This window comes from Monodelphis domestica, chromosome 1, assembly GCF_027887165.1.
Source record: "Monodelphis domestica isolate mMonDom1 chromosome 1, mMonDom1.pri, whole genome shotgun sequence".
Lineage (NCBI taxonomy): Eukaryota > Metazoa > Chordata > Mammalia > Didelphimorphia > Didelphidae > Monodelphis > Monodelphis domestica.
Window position 1 is genome coordinate 175,663,064 of NC_077227.1, and position 19,860 is coordinate 175,682,923.

The following is a 19,860-nucleotide window of genomic DNA, read 5'->3' on the forward strand; positions in this document are numbered from 1 at the left end:
TGTTGTAAGAGAATACTCATCTAAATTCAAACCCCCTAAATAAAACCATAAATAAACTAATATGAAATATGAAAGACAGTATGCTCTTATCTGCATCTGACTCCAGAGGTTGCTTGTTAAATTTTCAACATGAGCATTTTCACCTCTGAAAAATCAGGGCTTGATTTATTGTTTGGGTAATTATCTAGATTTAAGAAATTTTTAACATTGCAGGTTAAACTTAAAATCATGTATAAATACATTCCCCCCACCCTGCTATCCCCAGGAGAACCAGTCATTAAACATTTACCAGCACACTCCTAAATTAATCCATAATGATGAATTTAGTAGGAGCATAATAAAAGGATCAGGGAATGAATTTGTTCCCAGACCAGGGCCCTGGTTAACAACAACAACAGATTTTAATGTTTGAAAAATACTTTACATCCATTATCTCATTTGTGTCTTACAATACCCGGGTTATATAGAACTATATCTTCAGTTCCTTTCCCCTCTTCTTTTTCTATCATATCCTTATACTCTCCAAATTCTTGACAGGCATTAGGATTCCCCTATAGCACTTCAGATTACTTTTCTTCTTTTTTTTCATTTGAAATTCCCAATTACCATTGCCATCTTCCATTATTCTTTCTAGGAATTCTTCATCCTCCCTGATAACTTGGCAAGCAGAGAATTGATTCTTTAACCTTCTTGCTCTCTCTTCTAGGACAATGACCAGTTTATATTTTACAATTATATATCTGTTATTTGTTCCAGGAAGAAACATAAACATGATACCCTCACTCAAGTTCATTTAAAAACTCCATCTGTCCTGAATACTTGTTGGAAGTGAAGTCCTTAATCCTTAATCATTGTTGTTAGTAGCTCTCTTGGTTAATTTTTTTGGTTAATTGCCAAGGAAGCTTAATCATTTTCTTTTTTTAATCTTTATTTTCTAAAACTCTTCTCTCAGAATCAATTCTAAGACATAAGAACAGCAAGAGCTAGGCAATCAGGATTAAGTGACTTGCCCAGGTCACATAGCTAGAAAGTGTCTGAGGCCAAATTTGAACTTAGGTCCTCCCAACTCCAGACCTGGTACTCTGTCCACTGTGCTTCCTAGCTACACCAAAGCTTACTCACTTTCAAAGCCTGTTTGCTGCACTAAAAACTATTAAAGAAAAAAAAGCATTTATGTATTTAGAGCAGTTTGGTGGGGAGGGATGTTAATGGTGATGCTATCATGCAAGTTTTCTTAGCTGCTTTTCCTGGAAAAACAATTGATTTCTATTAGTTGACAATCAAAATAAAGGCTTCCCTCAGCTGTTATCTGAGAGAGGATATCAGAGAGGTGAGCAATTACCAGTCTTTTTCTATCTCTACTATTTTTTCACTACTCTTTTCACTGAACAGACTTGTAGGCACATCTTCCCACCTAGCTTTTTTTTTTCTGTAACACTCATTGGAAATTAATTCATTGTCCAAATTCTTTACAAATAAGAACACTGTGGTCAAGAGAAAAAAAAAAACACAATGTCTTTTACATAAAAGGTAGTAAGTAATCAAGCCAGTATAAAACTAGATCTTTTCCCTCCAAATGGCAGGCTTGTCCTGTGTAACATACTAAGGACACTAAGGTATTATAATCTTAGGTAATTAAGCTTCTTTAAGCTTCAGGAATATAAATTATCCCAAAAGAACAGTATTTCAGGTGATTTCTAAAGTATCTAACATTCTATGGTCCTATAATTAAAGAATAAAGATGGTAGTTCCTCATGGAACACGTTTTCAATAATTCTGTAGTTTATTCGATGGAAACAGCACTTTCATTTTCAAAAAAATCTTCAGGTAAAAACACTTGTGAAACTAAAGAATTGAGACTGTGAGGAGTGCTGGGCTACAGACATGATTCTCATTGGCTAGGGAGAATGATGAAGAAGTTTGTTTCCTAGAACAGAAGAGGAAAGAGACAGGAAATAGTTGCCCTGACTGAAGAATCCAGTCATTATCTTAGGTCCCAAAGCAGAATCCTCTTTGAAGCTGGGTGAGAAAAAAATGGTGCCATCCCTGGGAGCCTCATTAGTGATGATGTACTTCCAACTAGTCCGTAAGTTGGGGATCAGAGGTGGGATGAGGGAGCTACTACCTGGATTGGTTGTACAAGGCGAATATAAATTCTGAAGAAGAATGACTTGGTGTTGCCTTTCTGCAGGGGTTACTGGCCAGTCTAAGGTACAGCAGAGCCCACAATTCTTGCGGGTCCAGATGGGAGGCACAGCCATCATCAACTGCAGTTACACAGACAGTAGTTTTGACTACTTCCTCTGGTACCGACAGGATCCTGGAAAAGGTCCCACATTGTTGATAGCAGTTCGTTCGAACAAGGATTTGGTGGAGGACGGAAGATTCACAGTCCATCTGAATAAAGATGCCAAATACTTCTTCCTGAACTTCAAAGTCTTGCAGCCTGAAGACGCAGGCACCTACCTCTGTGCAGCAAGTACACAGTGGTCCCCAGCCACCTGCAGCCTGTGCACAAACCTGAAGTTGGGGCTCCAGATGGAGGGAGAGGGAATCAAAAAAACTTTAATATATTCTCTCATTTGCCAATGGAAGCATAGAGACAATACTCCTCATATAAGAAGAGTATGAGAAGTTGGGCTTTATGGTTGTTCTGTTAAAGCAAACTTTTTTGATTGTGTATCACATTAGTACATTTTTTTGTGCATGTTCCACAGAAAATTCCTGGCAAATATTTAATCATGAAAATACATGACATATTTTTAAGTTAAATTTACATTATTAAGATATTCTCCATTATTTTTTAAGTCTAGACAATCACCAGAAATAAATCAAGCTCGTATTTGTAGAGTTTGCTGATTTCCACCATATAAATACTCACTGAAAATTCAAGAGACAGCTCTAGAGAGTATAAGCTGGCTCTAGCACTCTCTTTAAATGCTTTAACATATGCATATTTACTTATTTATAAATTATGTGTATGTTCATATTTAATAATAATTAGGACCATCAGAGTGTTAAACTCACAACCTCCCCAAACTGCCTCATGTGGCCCAAAACACTCCTGAATGCAGTCTGAATGAGATTAAAATGTAACTGATAGGGTTCTAGGTGGTTGAACTAGGTGGTTCAAGGAACAGAGAGCCAAGCCTGGAGATAGGAGATCAGGAAGTGCTGGATTCAAATCTGACCTAAGATACTTCCCATTCCTTATCCTTTATTGCTCTTATGGCTTGGAACCAATACTTCGTATTTGATTCTAAGACAGAAGGCTTGACTATTACTGACATGGTAGGATTCAACCCTTCTTTCCATGCTGGGGTTGGTTGATCAACACAAAAAGAGAGTTAATATAAGTATTTAAGACAAAGCCATTCTCTAAGCAGCAAACAATGTGAACAACATTCACATATTTAAAAATCCTCAAATTCCTAAAGATAAAAAGAATGAAAATTCAACAACTCTTACTTTTTACCTTATACTTCTCAAATTCATAAAGATGAAAAAAAACAGAAATATTGAAAGCTAGAACTTTGGAAAGATAGGCACACTAATAAACTGTTGTTGGAACTACACACAGCTCCAGCCTTTTGGAACCATGTAAGGAAAACCATTAATCATTAATCATAAAATCATGTTCATATTCTTTGACCCAGTGACTCCACTATAGCACAGATATCACTGAAGGCTAAAGACAGAAAGAAATTCTCCAGTACACGATAATGTTTATAGTAATTCTTTTTAAAATGTCTTTTTTTAGTAGCAAAGACTTAGAAAGAAAGTGAATGCTTATTGATTGGAGAATAGCTAAACAAATAGCTGTATATTAATGCAATAGAATAGTATTGCATCATAAGAAATGGCTATTATAAGAAATTCAGAAAAAGGGAAACACATGAAATGATGTTCAGTTTAGGAAACAGAACAAAAAAAAACAATACTACAGAAATATTTAGTAAGCACCTATTATGGTCCAGACACTATGCTAGGGATAAAATTAATAAAAATAAAAAATAAACAAAATATATAAAAATTAAATTAATTAAAAATAAATAAAACTAAAGTCCTTATCCACAGAGAGTTTACAATCTAAAGAGCGAAATAATATACAAAAAGAGGCAGGACAAAGTGTGACAGAAGACAGGACTCCAAAGAATATCTGACCAGGGGTGAGAGTGGACTTGAAACCAGGTAGAGCAAATGATACAAAGTGGAGTGAGAAACTGAGAATCCAGTTTCTGCCCTCTATAAAGGAAATTATTGGGAGGAGTTTGGTTCTCTCGCTTCTAGCCCTTCAATCTGAAAGGAGAAAGGCTGATAGTGGTGAATTTAGAAGTGATGAATTTCTGTGGGGAAGGATATCTTGTTCTATAGAGTTGATACCAGACAGAGCAGCAGAAGCAAAGTGAAATTGCACTTGAGGTATCACTAATAATGCCATTAAAAAACCAATGACAAAATGTACCAAAATCCATTTATTTTTTTGGGCAATGTTCTGTCTTTGTTTCAGAGGAATAAAGACAATATGCATTTCTTTTCTCTTGGTAGAGAAAAAGAGTATAGGGATAAAGCATTTACTACATTTTCAACTGGTTTACATTCACCGTGTTTTATTATTACAAGTAGAAGAGCTACTAGGGAGTGACTGAGATGTAAAAAATACAAAGAATCAAAATTTTGAGTAGTCATTAATGTGGAATACTACTGCACTGTAAGAAATGATAAGCAGGGCAATTAAAAAAAACTTGGAAAGACCTAAATGAAATAATGAAGAATGAAGTGAGTAGAACCAAGTAAACATTATATATACACACACATATATATATATATATGTATAGACCTACAGGAATAATATACACAAAATGACTTGTGAATGTCCACCACCAGAGAAAGAACTGATAAATAGAAACATGAAAGACATAATTTATATATAATATATATATATATCTCCTTTTGTCAACTGTGTGTGTGTGTGTGTATATACATATATAGTTTTGTCAAGTATGTGTGTATATATACATATATATATATATATATATACTTTTTTGAGATATCTGGGAATAAATTCCATTAAGAAATAACCAAAAAGACTAGTTATTAATGAATTAATATTAAATTAGAGAGATATTTCTTCTAAATGTGGAACTTTAGGATTTGCCATCAGCCCAGCTTCATTTATTTATTTATTTATTTTAGTATTCATTCATTCATTCATTCATTTATTTATTTAAGAACCCTTACCTTCCATCTTAGAATCAATACTGGGTATTGGTTCTAAGGCAGAAGAGTGGAAAGGGCTAGGCAATGGGGGTTAAGTGACTTGCCCAGGGTCACACAGCTAGGAAGTATCTGAGGCCAGATTTGAACCCAGGACCTTCAATCTCTGGACCTGACTCTAAATCCACTGAGCTGTCCAGCTGCCCCCAGCCCAGTTTTATTTTTAAAAAAAGTTTGGTTACAGAATGAAGTGAACAGAACCAGAAGAATGTTGTACACAGTAACGTCAATAACTGTGCCATGATCTACTGTGAATGACAGCTTCTATGGGAAATGCAAGGACCCAAGATAACTCCAAAGGACTCTTCATGAAAAATACTATCCACCTTCACAGAAGGAACTGATGGGAGTCTAAATGCAGATCAAAGCATCCCATTTTTCACTTTATTTCCTTCATGAGTATTTTCTTTTACATGTGATTGTGTTTTCTTTCAAGACATGATGAATATGGAGATAGATACTGCATGATAACATATATAATTTATTTGCTATTGCTTGCCATCTCAGGGACAGGAGAGAGAAGAGAGAGAGGGAAAGAATTTGGATTGAAAAATGTTAGAAAATTGATGCCATAAATTGTTCCTGCAGGTGACTGGGAAAAATATAATAAAGTCTTTGGATAAAAATAATCAGTTACTTGGACGTTGGTTTAGATAGCATGCTTGTCAAATTTGCAGTTAACATCAAAGTGAGCTGGAGAGTGAGCATATTGGATAACAGGATTAGGATCCTAAAAGATCTTGACAATCTAGTATGGTAAGACAAAATATAATTAATTGATGCTTACTCTTTTTAGTACGCTGCCCTTCAGTCCTACTCCCAGATTTTCATTCTTCTTTCTGTCTGTGACTTTCCTCAAATATCCCACAAATTTTTTATATCATAGTGCAGGTGTTGGGGGGAATTTTGTGCCCCTTCCCCAACTAAACTATAATCATATCAAGGGCAGAAGCCTTAAACAGTGTTATGCATGCAATATGCACTTGGATAATGAATGCTTGTTGAACTGCATGAAATGGAACCTCTCTCTCTAATTCCTTTGCTTGCAGTAAGAGGGCAGTACCTTCCCATATGAATGACGTTATATGCTATGTCGATAGGCACTAATTCATTCTCTTTCTCTGTGTACAAGTTCTTTCAACCACTATATCTAAGAACTCATAGTGCAGGGAGGAGTTTTAACACGTGAAAGAAGAAACCCTCTGCAAAGCCTATGCACCGTACAGAGAATTTGAGGCTGGAACAAACCTCTCATCTGTTTGTGTGGACCTCAAAGAGGAATGGACAGAATTCTCCCTTCTGCTCAATTAGCCATGATCTCTGCTTCTGACTTAATGCTTGTAGTCTTATTAATGTTTAGTGAGTACATGGCATTTCAAAAACCCCTTTTCCTTTGACAAGACTCCAGGTTCTTTAATACATCTTTAATCTATTTATGACCAAACTAAAGCTCTTTTTTTTTAATTTTAGGAGAGATTGGTGCAGACTTGGTGACACAGAAGGAAGGCCATCTCACCCTCCCTGAAGGAGCTCCACTGAATTTGGACTGCATTTATAAAAGCTCCGGCCTCTACTCTACTTTTTTGGCTTGGTATGTCCAGTATCCTAATGAAGGTCTGAACCTCCTCCTGAGAGGAACAGACAAAACCGAGGAGAGACCTATCCAAGGTTTTCAAGCCCATCATAATAAAAATGAAAGCTCCTTCCATCTGAAGAAAGCAGCTGTCCAAATGAGGGACTCAGCTGTGTACTACTGTGTTCTGAGTGGCACAGTCATAGGGACTGAAAGAGAAGCATAGCATAAACCCCAGAGAGGCACAGGAAACCCACAAACTGGAGAGTGGTGGGAAGCAGGCTTTCACTTTCTCTCCAGCCAGAGCCTTCTTTTTTTCTGAAATCCCCAAGGAAAGAGGCTGTTTCAAAGCTCTAAGAATAGTAGGAAGGGAAATAGGAACTTTGTTGTCTGGAAATATTCCTGCTGCTGGAAAAACAAAAACAAAAACAGTTCAATCTAAATTCTAATAATTACATCCCTCCATGCAGAAGAAGCTCCCAAGTCCTTTTTATTACTTTCATGCTAAAATCTCACAAATTAAATAATTCAAATGTGGTTCTCCTTTTAATCTCCTGACAGTCTGCCATTCAGAAAGGCGACATCTTTTATTTCTAGTCACTACTGCAAAAATTTCATGCCTAGTTTTGAGGGTCATCATTGTAACTCTGTAGGTTTCCCTTCTTTTCTTCAAAATTTTGCAGAAAACATCACTGCCTAGAAAAGAGGTCTCAGAAGAAGTCCTGGTTTTTTAATCTTCTCTCCAAATCCTTATGGATATAATAGGTGAGGACAATCAATCTCTGTAGGAAACCTGATGTGTTGTCAGGTCTTTTTCTATTTTATTCACCTTCTTGGTGAACTCAACTCATAGCATAAACTTTTAAACACATACTGGGACTGGAGGTTAATTCCCAAATAACTAAATATTGAGGATTAATTTAGCTAGAACTCTCCTCTTTCCCCATCAGCCATCAGAAATTGAGACACTACACCTTCACTAATTCAAAATAATCATATTAATAATATGCCAGTAAGCACTTAATAATGTTTTAGTAATAATGTTCGAATAATTTACTATGTTCTAGGCACTGTACAGATAAAAGTAAAATCTCATTCTCTGTCCTCACATTCTAATGAGGAAAACAACATACAAGCAACTATGGGCATGCTATTTGATTGGCATAGTGAATACTCTATGAGGGAATTAATTTTGGAGAATAGAGTGAGAGAGAGAACAGAGAATAGAGTGAACATTTCTTTACACATAGTAAAGTCCAAAAACAGTTTTAATTGCTCAGGACACTGAAAATTTAAGTATCTTGCCCAGAATCATATAATCCTGATAGCGTCTCTCAGAGTCTTTCTGACTCAGTTGTGTTCTCTAGTCACCACATGCCTGACTCTCATATTATTAATATTTTATTAATATATAAACACACATATAAATACATGTATATGAAAAATAGAAATTTTGATGTTATCCTTAGCACAATTGTTACATCTTGATGAGTAGAGAATCTATTGCTTATAGAGTCTAAAAACTACAGTACTCAAACTTTCACTATCTCTAGGAACAATCCATGAATGGTGTTCAGTTTCCACTCACTTGTCTGGAGTTTCTAGGAGCTGTTCAGTAATTCTTTGCCAGGTTATTCTTTATTTTTCTTAAAAAATAAATGTCTTTTTACAAAACACCTTACTTTCTGTCTTAGTAACAATTCTAAAACACAAGGGCAAGGGCTAGGCAGAAAGGGTTAAATGACTCACCCAGGGTCACAGAGGTAGTGTCTAAGGTCCTCCCAAATCCAGGCCTCTATTCTATTCACTGTGCCACACAGCTGCCCCAAATTTTGATTTTTTTAAAAAATTCTGAACTTAAAGACAGAGATAGAGAATTAAAGAGAATAGTTCTTTACACATAGTAGAGCCCAAAAGAGGATTCCATCAAAACCATGGCTCTGCATTTCATTCTACTTATTTAAAAAACAACTATGCAATAAATTTCACATGTTCCCTCCAAAATATTCCTGATTGTCTATACTTCCTTTTGTTATTTTTTATGCATTAAAAGAAGTTTCAAAAAACCAGTTTTTACTTTTAGCATCCTATTACTAACCCTTCCTTCTCTCTGCCCTCTCTTGTCCATTGAAAAGTGAGGGGGGAAAAGAAAGGAAACAAAAATCTTGCAAACATATAAACATAGTTCAATTTCATTGTGGTTTGATCCATGAAAACCTAATGTGGCTTCACCCACCTAGAAGACACCAGAGACCTGCTTCTGGGGGAATGGAGGGCTCATCCATGTGTGAACCTTCAGAGTTAGCTTACTATGTGGTTGGGATCAGCCTTCATCCATTAGCTCTGTGATCAGAACAGTTGGCATCTATAAACAGCCTGACTAAGTAGGCTAGAGACTTTTGAGCCATTTGTGTCTGAGGGTCAAGGACTCCTTCATCAATCAGTAATGGAAAGGGCTTGAGAACTTCTTTCCCTTCACCAGTACTTAGGTCAACTGATCTTTTCATTGCTTTCCTCTGTTTAGGTGCAGAGACTAGTCTTAGATCTTCCCCCAAGATCACCAATCATGGCAATGGGGCAGCCATGTCTTGGAGCAAGTCAGACAAGGAAACTCTAAAAAGTAAGATTTGGGGACTTTAATCTAGCTACATTTTGGACTTGAACTTGGTGAGATTAATGCTTTACAGGAGTTAAGCTAAACTGTGAGTCTAAACCCCCTCTCCAGAGATGAGGTTGTGATGCCTGGAGAGGTGTTAAAATGTTTGTAAGTTAGATCTTGCTATATCTTTGAAGCAAATATCCCTTTATTGCAAATTAAGTTGATTTTAAATTATTACAAATTAAATTAATTCTAATTTTAAATTAAATTGATTTAAATTAAAAGTGGATAATTGGAACTAGGGTGCTAGTCACTGAGTCCCTAAATATGAGGAACACAATTGATGGGGAACCTGAGACAATGACAGAGAAGAGAGACTTTCCAAGTACCAAGGCTCTAGACGTCCTTGCAGGGAATAAAAGGTCTTGGCCTTCAGAAAGTGGGCCAGAGTCAAACTGTGTTATAAGCAAAATGGCTTCACACAGTGGCCATATGAATATTCCTATGATGAGAATATCAAATTTCAGTCATTTCTTCCTCCTCTCTAAACTAATATATTTCTTCTCTTATCCCCCCTTCCCTTTTCCCTCTAAAAACCTTCAAAACAAAACCAGTTCACCCCAAGACCTCTCTTTTTCCTGACTCCCTCAAACTAAATGTCCCTTTGAAGAATGAGAGATTCTGAAAGAACACATTCCTACCCTCTCCTTCACTTTTAAAAGGTTAGCATGGCACTACTGTATATGCCTTTTACATTTCTTTCCAACTGTTCAAATAAATTTACATTTCTAGGTTTCTCAATGTTCCTGTTTTGGTATGTCAAAATTCCTATTCAACTTTGTTACTTTCATTAATAATGCTTAAAATTCTTCTATTATGTTAAAAAGTGTATTTTTCTTCAAATTGGATTATAGTCAGATTTTCAGAGAGAGTCATTTTTGGTTGTAAGTCTATCTCTTTTGCTTCTTGAAATTTTATATTCTGAGATTTCATGTTTCCTGGTACCTGCCAGGTCTTGTATGATCCTAACTGCTCCCTTGGTACTTGAATTGCTTCTTTCTGAATGTAGTATTTTTTTCTTTGACATGGAAACTTTTGATTTTGACTATGACATTCCTAAGAGTTTTTCCTTTTGTATTTTTTTAAGAGGTGATTGATGTATTCTTATTATCTCTACTTTGACCTTTGGACAATTTTCACTTATGATTTTTAGAAATATAATGTCTAGGTTTTTTTGTTAAACCGTATCATATGGTTTGTTAAATCATAACATATAGTTATGAAAATCTTCCTTGACTTTTTTCAGGTCAATTTATTTTTTATACTTGATATTTTTTCTTCTATTTTTCAATCTTTTGATTTGATTTTTTCTTACTGTCCAGTGGAGCCATTGTTTTCTATTTAGTCTAGTATTTTAGTTTTTAGGGAGTCTGTTTGTTGGATAAAGCATACCAAATTGTCTCCTAACTTATTTCTACTCCTTCCAAATTTTTCTCAAGAGTTTTTATTTCTTTATCTCTTGTTTAATTTCTTTTAGGTATACATGCAGTCCTTGTGAAAATTCATTTTTTTTTTCTTTTCTTGACTCACTACTTATATTTGTTACAGCTGTTTTGTTTTCCTTTTGGGGAGGCTCTAGTTCTATATTAATTTTTTGTTATCCTGGTCATTTCATTCATTCTTTGGTTTACTCATCTCTCAAGCTGCAGGTCCTAAATTGAGAGTGTGTCCCAGAAATGGTCTCCATCCCTTACTGCAATTTGAGGAGGATGATTTGTCTTTGATTAGTCTCATCCCAAGTCCACCAGGTTTCTCCTCTTGAATCTTTGTGTTCAGAGTCCTGGATTTTCACAACATTCTCTCTGGGTCTTAGAACAGAATATTAGGCATATGCCTCAAAGCCCCAGGACCTGGGATATCAGGATTTAAGTTGGTCTTTACTGAGTTGTTTGCTAGTTGTTTCTGATTTTTCATTTCCAAGTTCCCCACCATGTGACTTTCTGACCACTCTGGGGCTCTCTTATGGAAACTTTCTACTTCTGCTTGCTACCTCAGAACACGGAACTTTGAGGCTACACATTTCCCTAGCCTTTTTTTTTTTGGTCCACTTGGAGGCTACTCTACACTGGAACTGCCTTTCTTAGGGAGCTGGGGGTAACTTTTCTTTTTTCCATGGACTTCTGGTTGACATCTTTTTTCAGGTTCAGGTTGAAAGAAATTATTTATTGTAGTTTTTCATTGACATTTTTTAAAAAATCATTATTAGGTCTGGTATAAACTTCAGAGTTTTTAGAAATAGTTGTGTGAGAGCTTAGTGGACTGCCTCCTATTCAGGCAGCCATCTTGGCAGAAAAAAACTTATTCCTATTTTTGCAGAGGAATTTCTGTAGGTCTCAGTAAGATGAAACAAAAGGGCTATTTTTCACCATTTTGTTTCTACTATAATTCCTCTAAGATACAATTCAGACACTTCTGAAAGTCAAGAAGCCTCATTGAATATCACAAGTAGAGAAACAGCTTTGTGAATGTAATACATATTAGATTCCTAAGAGAACTCACATGACCAAGTTGAATAAGTTTCAATTTCAATATAAAAGTTTGAGGTTTGTGAAAACATTTTTTCTACCTTAGATCTTCACTGGTTTAAGTGTAAAAATGGCATATTCTTTGGAGCCAGAGGAAGAAGGTTCAAATTCTATTTCTGATTGTTGCTAGACTAGATAGCCTCTGAGATCCCTCCTAGTTCTTCTATATCTATGATTTTATGACTAGAGAAAGGCAAGATGAAAAAGCTTCATGAACATTCAGGCTCACAGTGCAAAGGATAGTCATTGTTTATAATGCATTATATTCTATAATAAATTTTACCTCATTTAGTTCTTTTTACAGAGAAATTAAATTGTCATTACTGACTTTGATCTCAACTGTGTCCTCAATAATACTAAAATTTACCTATTTGCCATGTCAGATACTAAATTATTCAATTTAACTTTCAGAGAAAGGCCATTAGATGGAATAGAAGTTAAGAGCTGCCTGGACACTCCTAGCTAATGCAGAGAGGTGTGACTTCTCAAGAGTAATTTTGTTCCATTTTAAAATTCCATTTCCTTTTTGGGGGAAGATATATAACAGGACCCCTGAAACTCTGCATAGGTCATCATCAATAATAGATATTATGAGTGAGTTCTAGGATTCAGGAAAGAACCAGAGGAATTCTATCTAACATGTTTTCCCATGGTTTACTGTGGGCAATTGTGGTATCCAATCTCCTTGGTTAGGGACCACAATGGCAAAGGAATGAAGGTAATTCTTGTGGTAAAAGGGACAGGATAATTAATTGCATTTGCTAAAGCTATTGGGTCAGACAGAGAGAAGAGAGAAAAGAACAAGAATCTGATTCCCATTGTATTCCCAAATCCTAAAGACAACTGCCTATCTTGAGTAATGTCAGGCAATCTATCTTGTTTTCATGTTTATTGCAGAAGTCAGAGTTGTTTGAGTTTATTAAAGTCACAAGCAACAATGTCTGCTCAGGAAGGCATGGCTGGGTCTCTCACCTACAAGTATGACTTCAATTTGTACAGTTATACTTTGTTCTGACAAGGAGATGATTTTCCTTATTCATCAAGGATGCTTTTAGCCAACAAAACTCAATGAAGAATTAATCTTCAGTGAATGCTTAGAAAGCAAATCCATCAATATCACCCTCTTGGACTTATTTCTAGTCTCTCAGGGAAGTTTCAGTGAAGTGACAGGAGGGACTATAGACAAACACCATTATTCAGCTTTAGACTCCCACCTACTTCAAGGGCCCTAGGGGAAGAGATATGCTAACCCAGACAAGAAGGAACAGTGCCTGTGGCAAGGCAGCTGGGAGCCTCTAAAGGAAATTTTCATTATAAGAGAAAAAAAAATTACCCACAGAGGAGTTCAGAAGACATGATCTAGGAACTGCAATTCCTCAAGTGTATTTTTATTCTCAAGTCTTTCAAGTGACAAAAATCATATAGATTAGTTGGAAAAGATGAACAGAACATTCTCCATGATGATAGGATTAAAGTAGAAGATGGATTAAGGAAAATTAGAAATACAACTGAATTTTTATATTATAGAGCTCTGGATTTTCAGACCCAGAATCACTTTCCTTGATACATTTCCTTGATAGCTACATAATAGCTAATAGGTCTTAGTTTTAAATGTGGCCTCAAACCCTTTATAGCTATATGACTCTGGTCATTTGACCCCAATTAGCTAGCCTTTACTACTCCTCTGCCTTGGAACCCATACATAGTATTGATTCTAAAACAGAAGATAAGGGTTAAAAATAAGAAAGTAGTCTATTGTCAAATTTTCAATGTGAACATTCACGCCTCATAAATCAACAAAGATTACATTTCAGGACTTGATTTATTATTTTATTGATTGTGTAGAATTAAGAAAATGATCAAGAAAATGTTAATAATACAAACTAAAGTCAACTATGTGTTATGGACACTTATCTGTCCCTCCCCAGCCTATTGTTAAAAATGTACTAGCCCATCCTTGCCTTGAATCCCTCCTACATCTTAAACCATTGCTAAGATAAAAATGCATTTGGTCATCTTCTGAATACCATGAGGCAAGTGGTACTAGGAAACCTATCTGAGAATGTATATTTCATTCTGCCAAGCTCTAAGTCTTTGCTCTGAAGATTCTAGGATTCTAATCAATTGGTTCTATATCAGACAGTGGATAGTATTTTTAATCATTCAACTTTTGAAGTCACTCTTTTCCCTTTTGATTCAATTTAGCTCACATGAGCTAAAATTACCCTTAATGCATTAAGCACCATAAAGATTTTGCTTCTAAATCATTGCAGAAACAATTGTTTTGTTTGCCTTTCTTCATATCCCCAATGCTTAGATCATTGTCAAGCATATAGTAAGTGTTTAATTATTACTTATTGATTGACTGAACAAATAAATTAGTTTGTTCTAAGGAATTAAAGTTTCCAACTATACCCTAAATTAACTACAAAGGCAGTTGTATAGCAGTGATGGTGAACCTATGGCACACAGAGTGTTCTCTGTGTTGGCACAAAGCGCCTCCCCCCCTTATCCCTAGAGTTTGTTACTAGAAAGGCAGAGGGACTTGGGCAGAGCCACTCCTCTACCTCTCTCCACTAAGACTGATGGCATTTTTTCACATCCCACCCCTCTGACCAGCAGCTAATAGGAGTTCACAAAGGGGAAGGTGGGTGGCTCACAGGCTGCAGAGCTGGAGGGGAGCAGAGTGTTTGGGCCACTCCCCTCCCTCTCTCTACACTTGCTGAGGACATTCCTCATTTCACCTGCCCCTCTGCCCAGCAGCCTGATGGGAGCTCTTCCTCCCTCCCTTGTATGGGGTAAGAAGGCAGGTAGGGTGATCCCGGCACTTGGTGTAGGGGAAGGACATGGCACATAGTCTCTGGGTGGGACCAGGTACTCCATCTCTAAAAGGTTTGCCATCACTATTGTATAGTAAGATATGGGCTATTAATAAAGCAATTTTCTTAAAAAACAGGGGTACAAGACACCTGTGTTTCCCAGTTGACAGCAACTCAGGATTCCCATTTTGGCCTGGTGTGGACAGGCAAAGTTGTATGGGTAAGTAACAATGTCAAGAAACCAGTTCAGTGTAGGTATTCAAACCATTTCTTCATTTAATCATTTAACAATATTTAATAAGTGTCCAAAATGTGTCAGGGATTGTGCTCTGTACTAGGGTCCTAGACAAAAATGAAACTTCCTTTGCCCAAAAGGAATTTACATTATCTTGGGGGAGGGAGTGGATAGAGACAAATATGGACCCAAAAGAGTCAATACAAAATACATACTGAGTAGACGCAAAAAATTTTTCATACAATGGGCAGGGCACAAAAATATGGACTACTTCCTGAATGTGCATATGTCTTAACCATACTAAGTATTAGAATTTTACACTAGATCACCTTAAAACTATGTTCCATTCAAGGTTAACTAAATTCTGGCAATCTCTAAAAACTCCAATGATAAGTGTGTTAGATAAGCTTAAACATGGAAGTTGGTAGAATTCCTTTGTACTCAGAGATGTAATTCTGAACATTCTTCAGTGTCTCTAGCTATTTCTATATTCATGGAATTCCTCCCCCACTTCCTCTGGGCAAAAGTGTCCTGGTCTAACTGGCCTGAATCACCACGTAAATCCTTTTAAAATTTTAACACATCATTTGTGATTTTCTTTTGATCAAAATTAAAATATTCTAACTATTCTACCAAGCCTGGAGTCCCTCCCCTGGGGCCCCTGGCAGTTCTGATTTACAATGGTGTTGTTAGGGATGGATTACTTGAATTCTGCATACTGGCATTGAAAGCAGATTTCCTCTGTATACTTCAAAATTATTCCAAGGAAAATAAACTTCTACCCAATGTGAATGAAGAATCAGTCAACTGGAGAGGCACAGTACTATAATGGATTTTGACTTGGAGCCAGTGGGATCTGGGTTTGAATCTTGCCTTAATCATTTATTAGTTCTTTAAAACTGTTTTGGTCTCAATTTATTCATTTGTAGATAATTAGATTTGATGACCTCTAAGGTCTCTCCCAATTTTCACTTTCTACTATTTAACTGATTGGCTGAAGGACAGAAAGGGATACAATTAGATCCTTTAATTTAAAGGAAGCATGTTAGGGCAATGATCTTTTTCATATCAGTGACTGACATAAACTGTGATGACTACACTCTTCCTCTTAATGTGGACCCCCTCTTTTGCATAGCCCTTCTCCTAACTCCTGCCAACATCTCAATGTGACTCATCCCTTTGACTGAAGGTCTCAGAGATAACCCTTGACTTCGAATTTGACTTGATACTTCATTCTCTGTTAAGTTTCTGCTCTGGTTCTCCTCTACTTCTCATGTTTTGAACAATTGTCCTTGAGCATAGAAAAGGGCTTTATTTCTACACCTCTCTGATCTCCTTACTGTCACTATCAACAATATTTAATCATTTCATCACAAAATCTTGGAGTACAATGTCAGATTATGAAGCTTCCTCAAAGGTTCTAATGGCTACTATAGTACCTGCTGAACAAGAAGGCTAGTCATATTCCCTTCCTACTCTGGCTATGCCACAAATTTCCTGCTCTATGCTATCCAATTCATGGATTTCTTGCCCATTCCCAATGTACTTCTTCAAATAAAGGAAAGAATACATTCTTCATACAGTGACTCAACTTATTTATGGTGGTGGTGGTGGTGGTAGGATTCTCAAATGTACATTGGACATTTAAACCTTTAAAATTCTTTGGCTCAAGGGGTAGGTGAAAGAACAAACTACAGAAACAATCAATAATTTTAATAAGGAGAATGACAATGAGGAGGAAACATATCAAAATACAGTCAGAGCAGTGCTTAGAGGAAAATTTATATCTCCAAATACTTACATCAGAAAAACAGAGAAAAAACAGATAAATGAATTGTATATGCAACTAAAAAAATTTAGAAAAAGAACAAATTAAAAATCTCTAATTATGGAAATCCAAAAAAAATCAAAGGAGAAATTAATAAAATTTAAAGTAAGAGTACCATTTAACTAATAAATAAGAGTAGGAGTTGGTTTTTGAAAAAACAAACAAAATAGATATAGCATTGGTTAATTTAATTAAAAAGAAGAAAGAAGAAAAAAAAATAACCAGTATCAAAAATGAAAAAGGTGGACTCACCACAAATGAAGAGGAAATTAAAGCAATCAGTGGGAGATATTTTAACTAATGATATTCTAATAAATATGATAGTCTAAAAATGGATGAATATTTATAAAAATATAAATTGCCCAGATTAAAAAAAGAAAAATAGAATACTTAAATAATCTCATCTCAGAAAAAGATATTGAACAAGACATCAATGAACTCCCTAAGAAAAAAATTCCCAGAGCCAGAGGGTTTCAAAAGGGAATTCTTTAAAACATTTAAAGAACAATTAATCTCTAAATTATATAAACTATTTGGGGAAACAGCATAGAAGAAATGTATCAATTTCTTTTTTGACACAAATATGGTGCTGATACCTATATCAGAAAGAGCAAAAACAGAAAAAGACAATTAAAGGTCAGTTCCATTAATGAATATAGATGCAAAAAATCAAATACAATACTATCAATGAGACTGCAACAATATATCACAAGGATCATTCACTGTGACCATACAGGATTTATAACAGCAAGATTGGTTTTATATTAGGAAAACTATCAGTATAATTGACTATATAAATAAATAAACAGAAATCACATGATATCTCAATAGATGCAAAAAAGTCTTCAGCAAAATATAGCATTCATTTCTATCAAAAACACTAGAAAGCATAAGAATAAATGAGACATTCCTTAAAATCATAAGTATTATCTACTTAAAACCATCAGCGAGTATCATCTGCAGTGGGGATAAGAAAGAAGCCTTCCCAATGAAATCAGAAGTGAAGCAAGGGTGCCCATTATCACCATTATTTAATATTGTACTAGAAATGCTAGCTTTTGCAAGAAGAACAGGAAAAAAGAAGGAAGGAATTAAAAGCAGGCAATAAGGAAACTAAACAATCATTCTTTATAGATGGTCTACTTAAAGAATCCTAGAGAATCAACTAAAAAGCTAGTTGAAATAATCAACAACTTTAGCAAAGTTTCAAGATACAAAACAAACCTACTTAAATCATCAGCATTTCTATATATTACCAACAAAGTTCAGCAGTAAGAGACAGAAAGAGAAAATCCAGCTAAAATAGTTCTAGACAATATGAAATACCAGAGAATCAACTTGCCAAAATAAACACAGGAATTATATGAACACCATTACAAAACACTTTTTATACAAATAAATTCAGATCCAAACAATTGGAAAAATATTAAATGCTCATGGGTAGGCTGAGCTAATATAATAAAAATGATAATTCTACCTAAATTAATTTACTTATTCAGTGTCATACCAATCAGACTACCAAATAATTTTATAGAACTAGAAAAAATAATAACAATATTCATCTGAAAGAACAAAAGAGCAAGAATATAAAGGGAATTAATAAAAATATGTGAAGGTAAGTGGCCTAGCTGTACTAGTCTCAAAGCAGTAATCATCAAAACAGTCTGGTACTGACTAAGAAATAGAATAGTGGATCAATGGAATAGAATAAATATACAATATATAGTGGTAAATGACCGTTAACAACCTAGTGTTTGATAAACTAAAAGACCCCAGCTTTTGGGATAAGAACTTACTATTTAACAAAAAATGCTGGGAAAACTGAAAAACAGTATGGTAGAAATTAGGTACAAACCAATATCTCACACCCTTTACAAGATAAGTTCAAAATGTGTATATAATTTAGATATAAAGAATGATACCATAAATAGTTCACCTGGTGGATCTATGGAGAAGGGAAGAGTTTATAAACAAACAATAGAGAGAGTATTATAATGTAACTGGATAATTTTGATTAATTAAATTGAAAAGCTTTTGTACAAACAAAACCAATATAACCAAGGTTAGAAGGGAACCAACAAACTGGAGAAAAATGTTTTATAATAAATTTCTCTGATGAAGGTCTAATTTCTCAAATTTATACAGAACTAGGTCAAATTTATAAATATACAAATCATTCCCAACTGAGAAATAGGCAAAGGATATAAACAAGCAGTTTTCAAATGAAGAAATCAAAGTTATCAATATTTATATGAAAAAATGCTCTAAATCACTCTTGATTAGAAAAAAAGTAATTGAAAACAACTCTGAGTTACAAGCTCAAACCTATCAGTTTGGCCAATATGACAATAAAGGAAAGTGATAAATGTTGGAGAAGTTGTGACAAAATTGGAACACTAATGCATTGTTGGTGGAGTTGTGAACTGAGTCCCACCATTCTGGAGGACAATTTGGAACAATACCCTTTGATCCTATAATACCACTACTGGATCTGTGTACCATAAAGATCATTAATATTTTTATACAAGTTAAGTCCTTTCCCCTTTTTAATGTATACACCTACAGAGAAAGAACTGTTAGTCAGATGCAGATCAAAGAATACTATCTTTCATATTATATTTTATATATAGTTTATATATAGTTTTATTTTGTGGTTTTGGTTTTATCTGAGTATTCTCTTACAACAATGACAAAAATTAAAGTATGTTTTGCATGACAATACATGTATAACCCAGGTCAAGTTGCTTGCCACCTCTGGGGGTGGGGGGGAGATGGAAGGGAGGGAGAAAAACAAGTTGGATTTTATAATTTTAGAAAATTTATTTTGAAAATTATAATTACATGTAAGTGGGAAAATAAAATATCTTTTAATAAAATTATTGAGCTCTGTTCTGAGAAATGTGACTTGATCATGATGTTCTTTTCATCTTGGAAATCTAAGACA

At 35.1% G+C, this 19,860-nt stretch overlaps 1 gene segment (V, D, J or C); it reads left to right on the forward strand.

Moving 5' to 3' along the window:
* The first annotated feature begins 1,328 nt into the window (after nt 1-1,328).
* Nucleotides 1,329-2,704, forward strand: LOC130456254 (T cell receptor alpha variable 23/delta variable 6-like). The segment is given in 1 exon segment: nt 1,329-2,704. A coding segment is annotated over 1 exon segment (465 nt).
* Nucleotides 2,705-19,860: the final 17,156 nt, after the last annotated feature.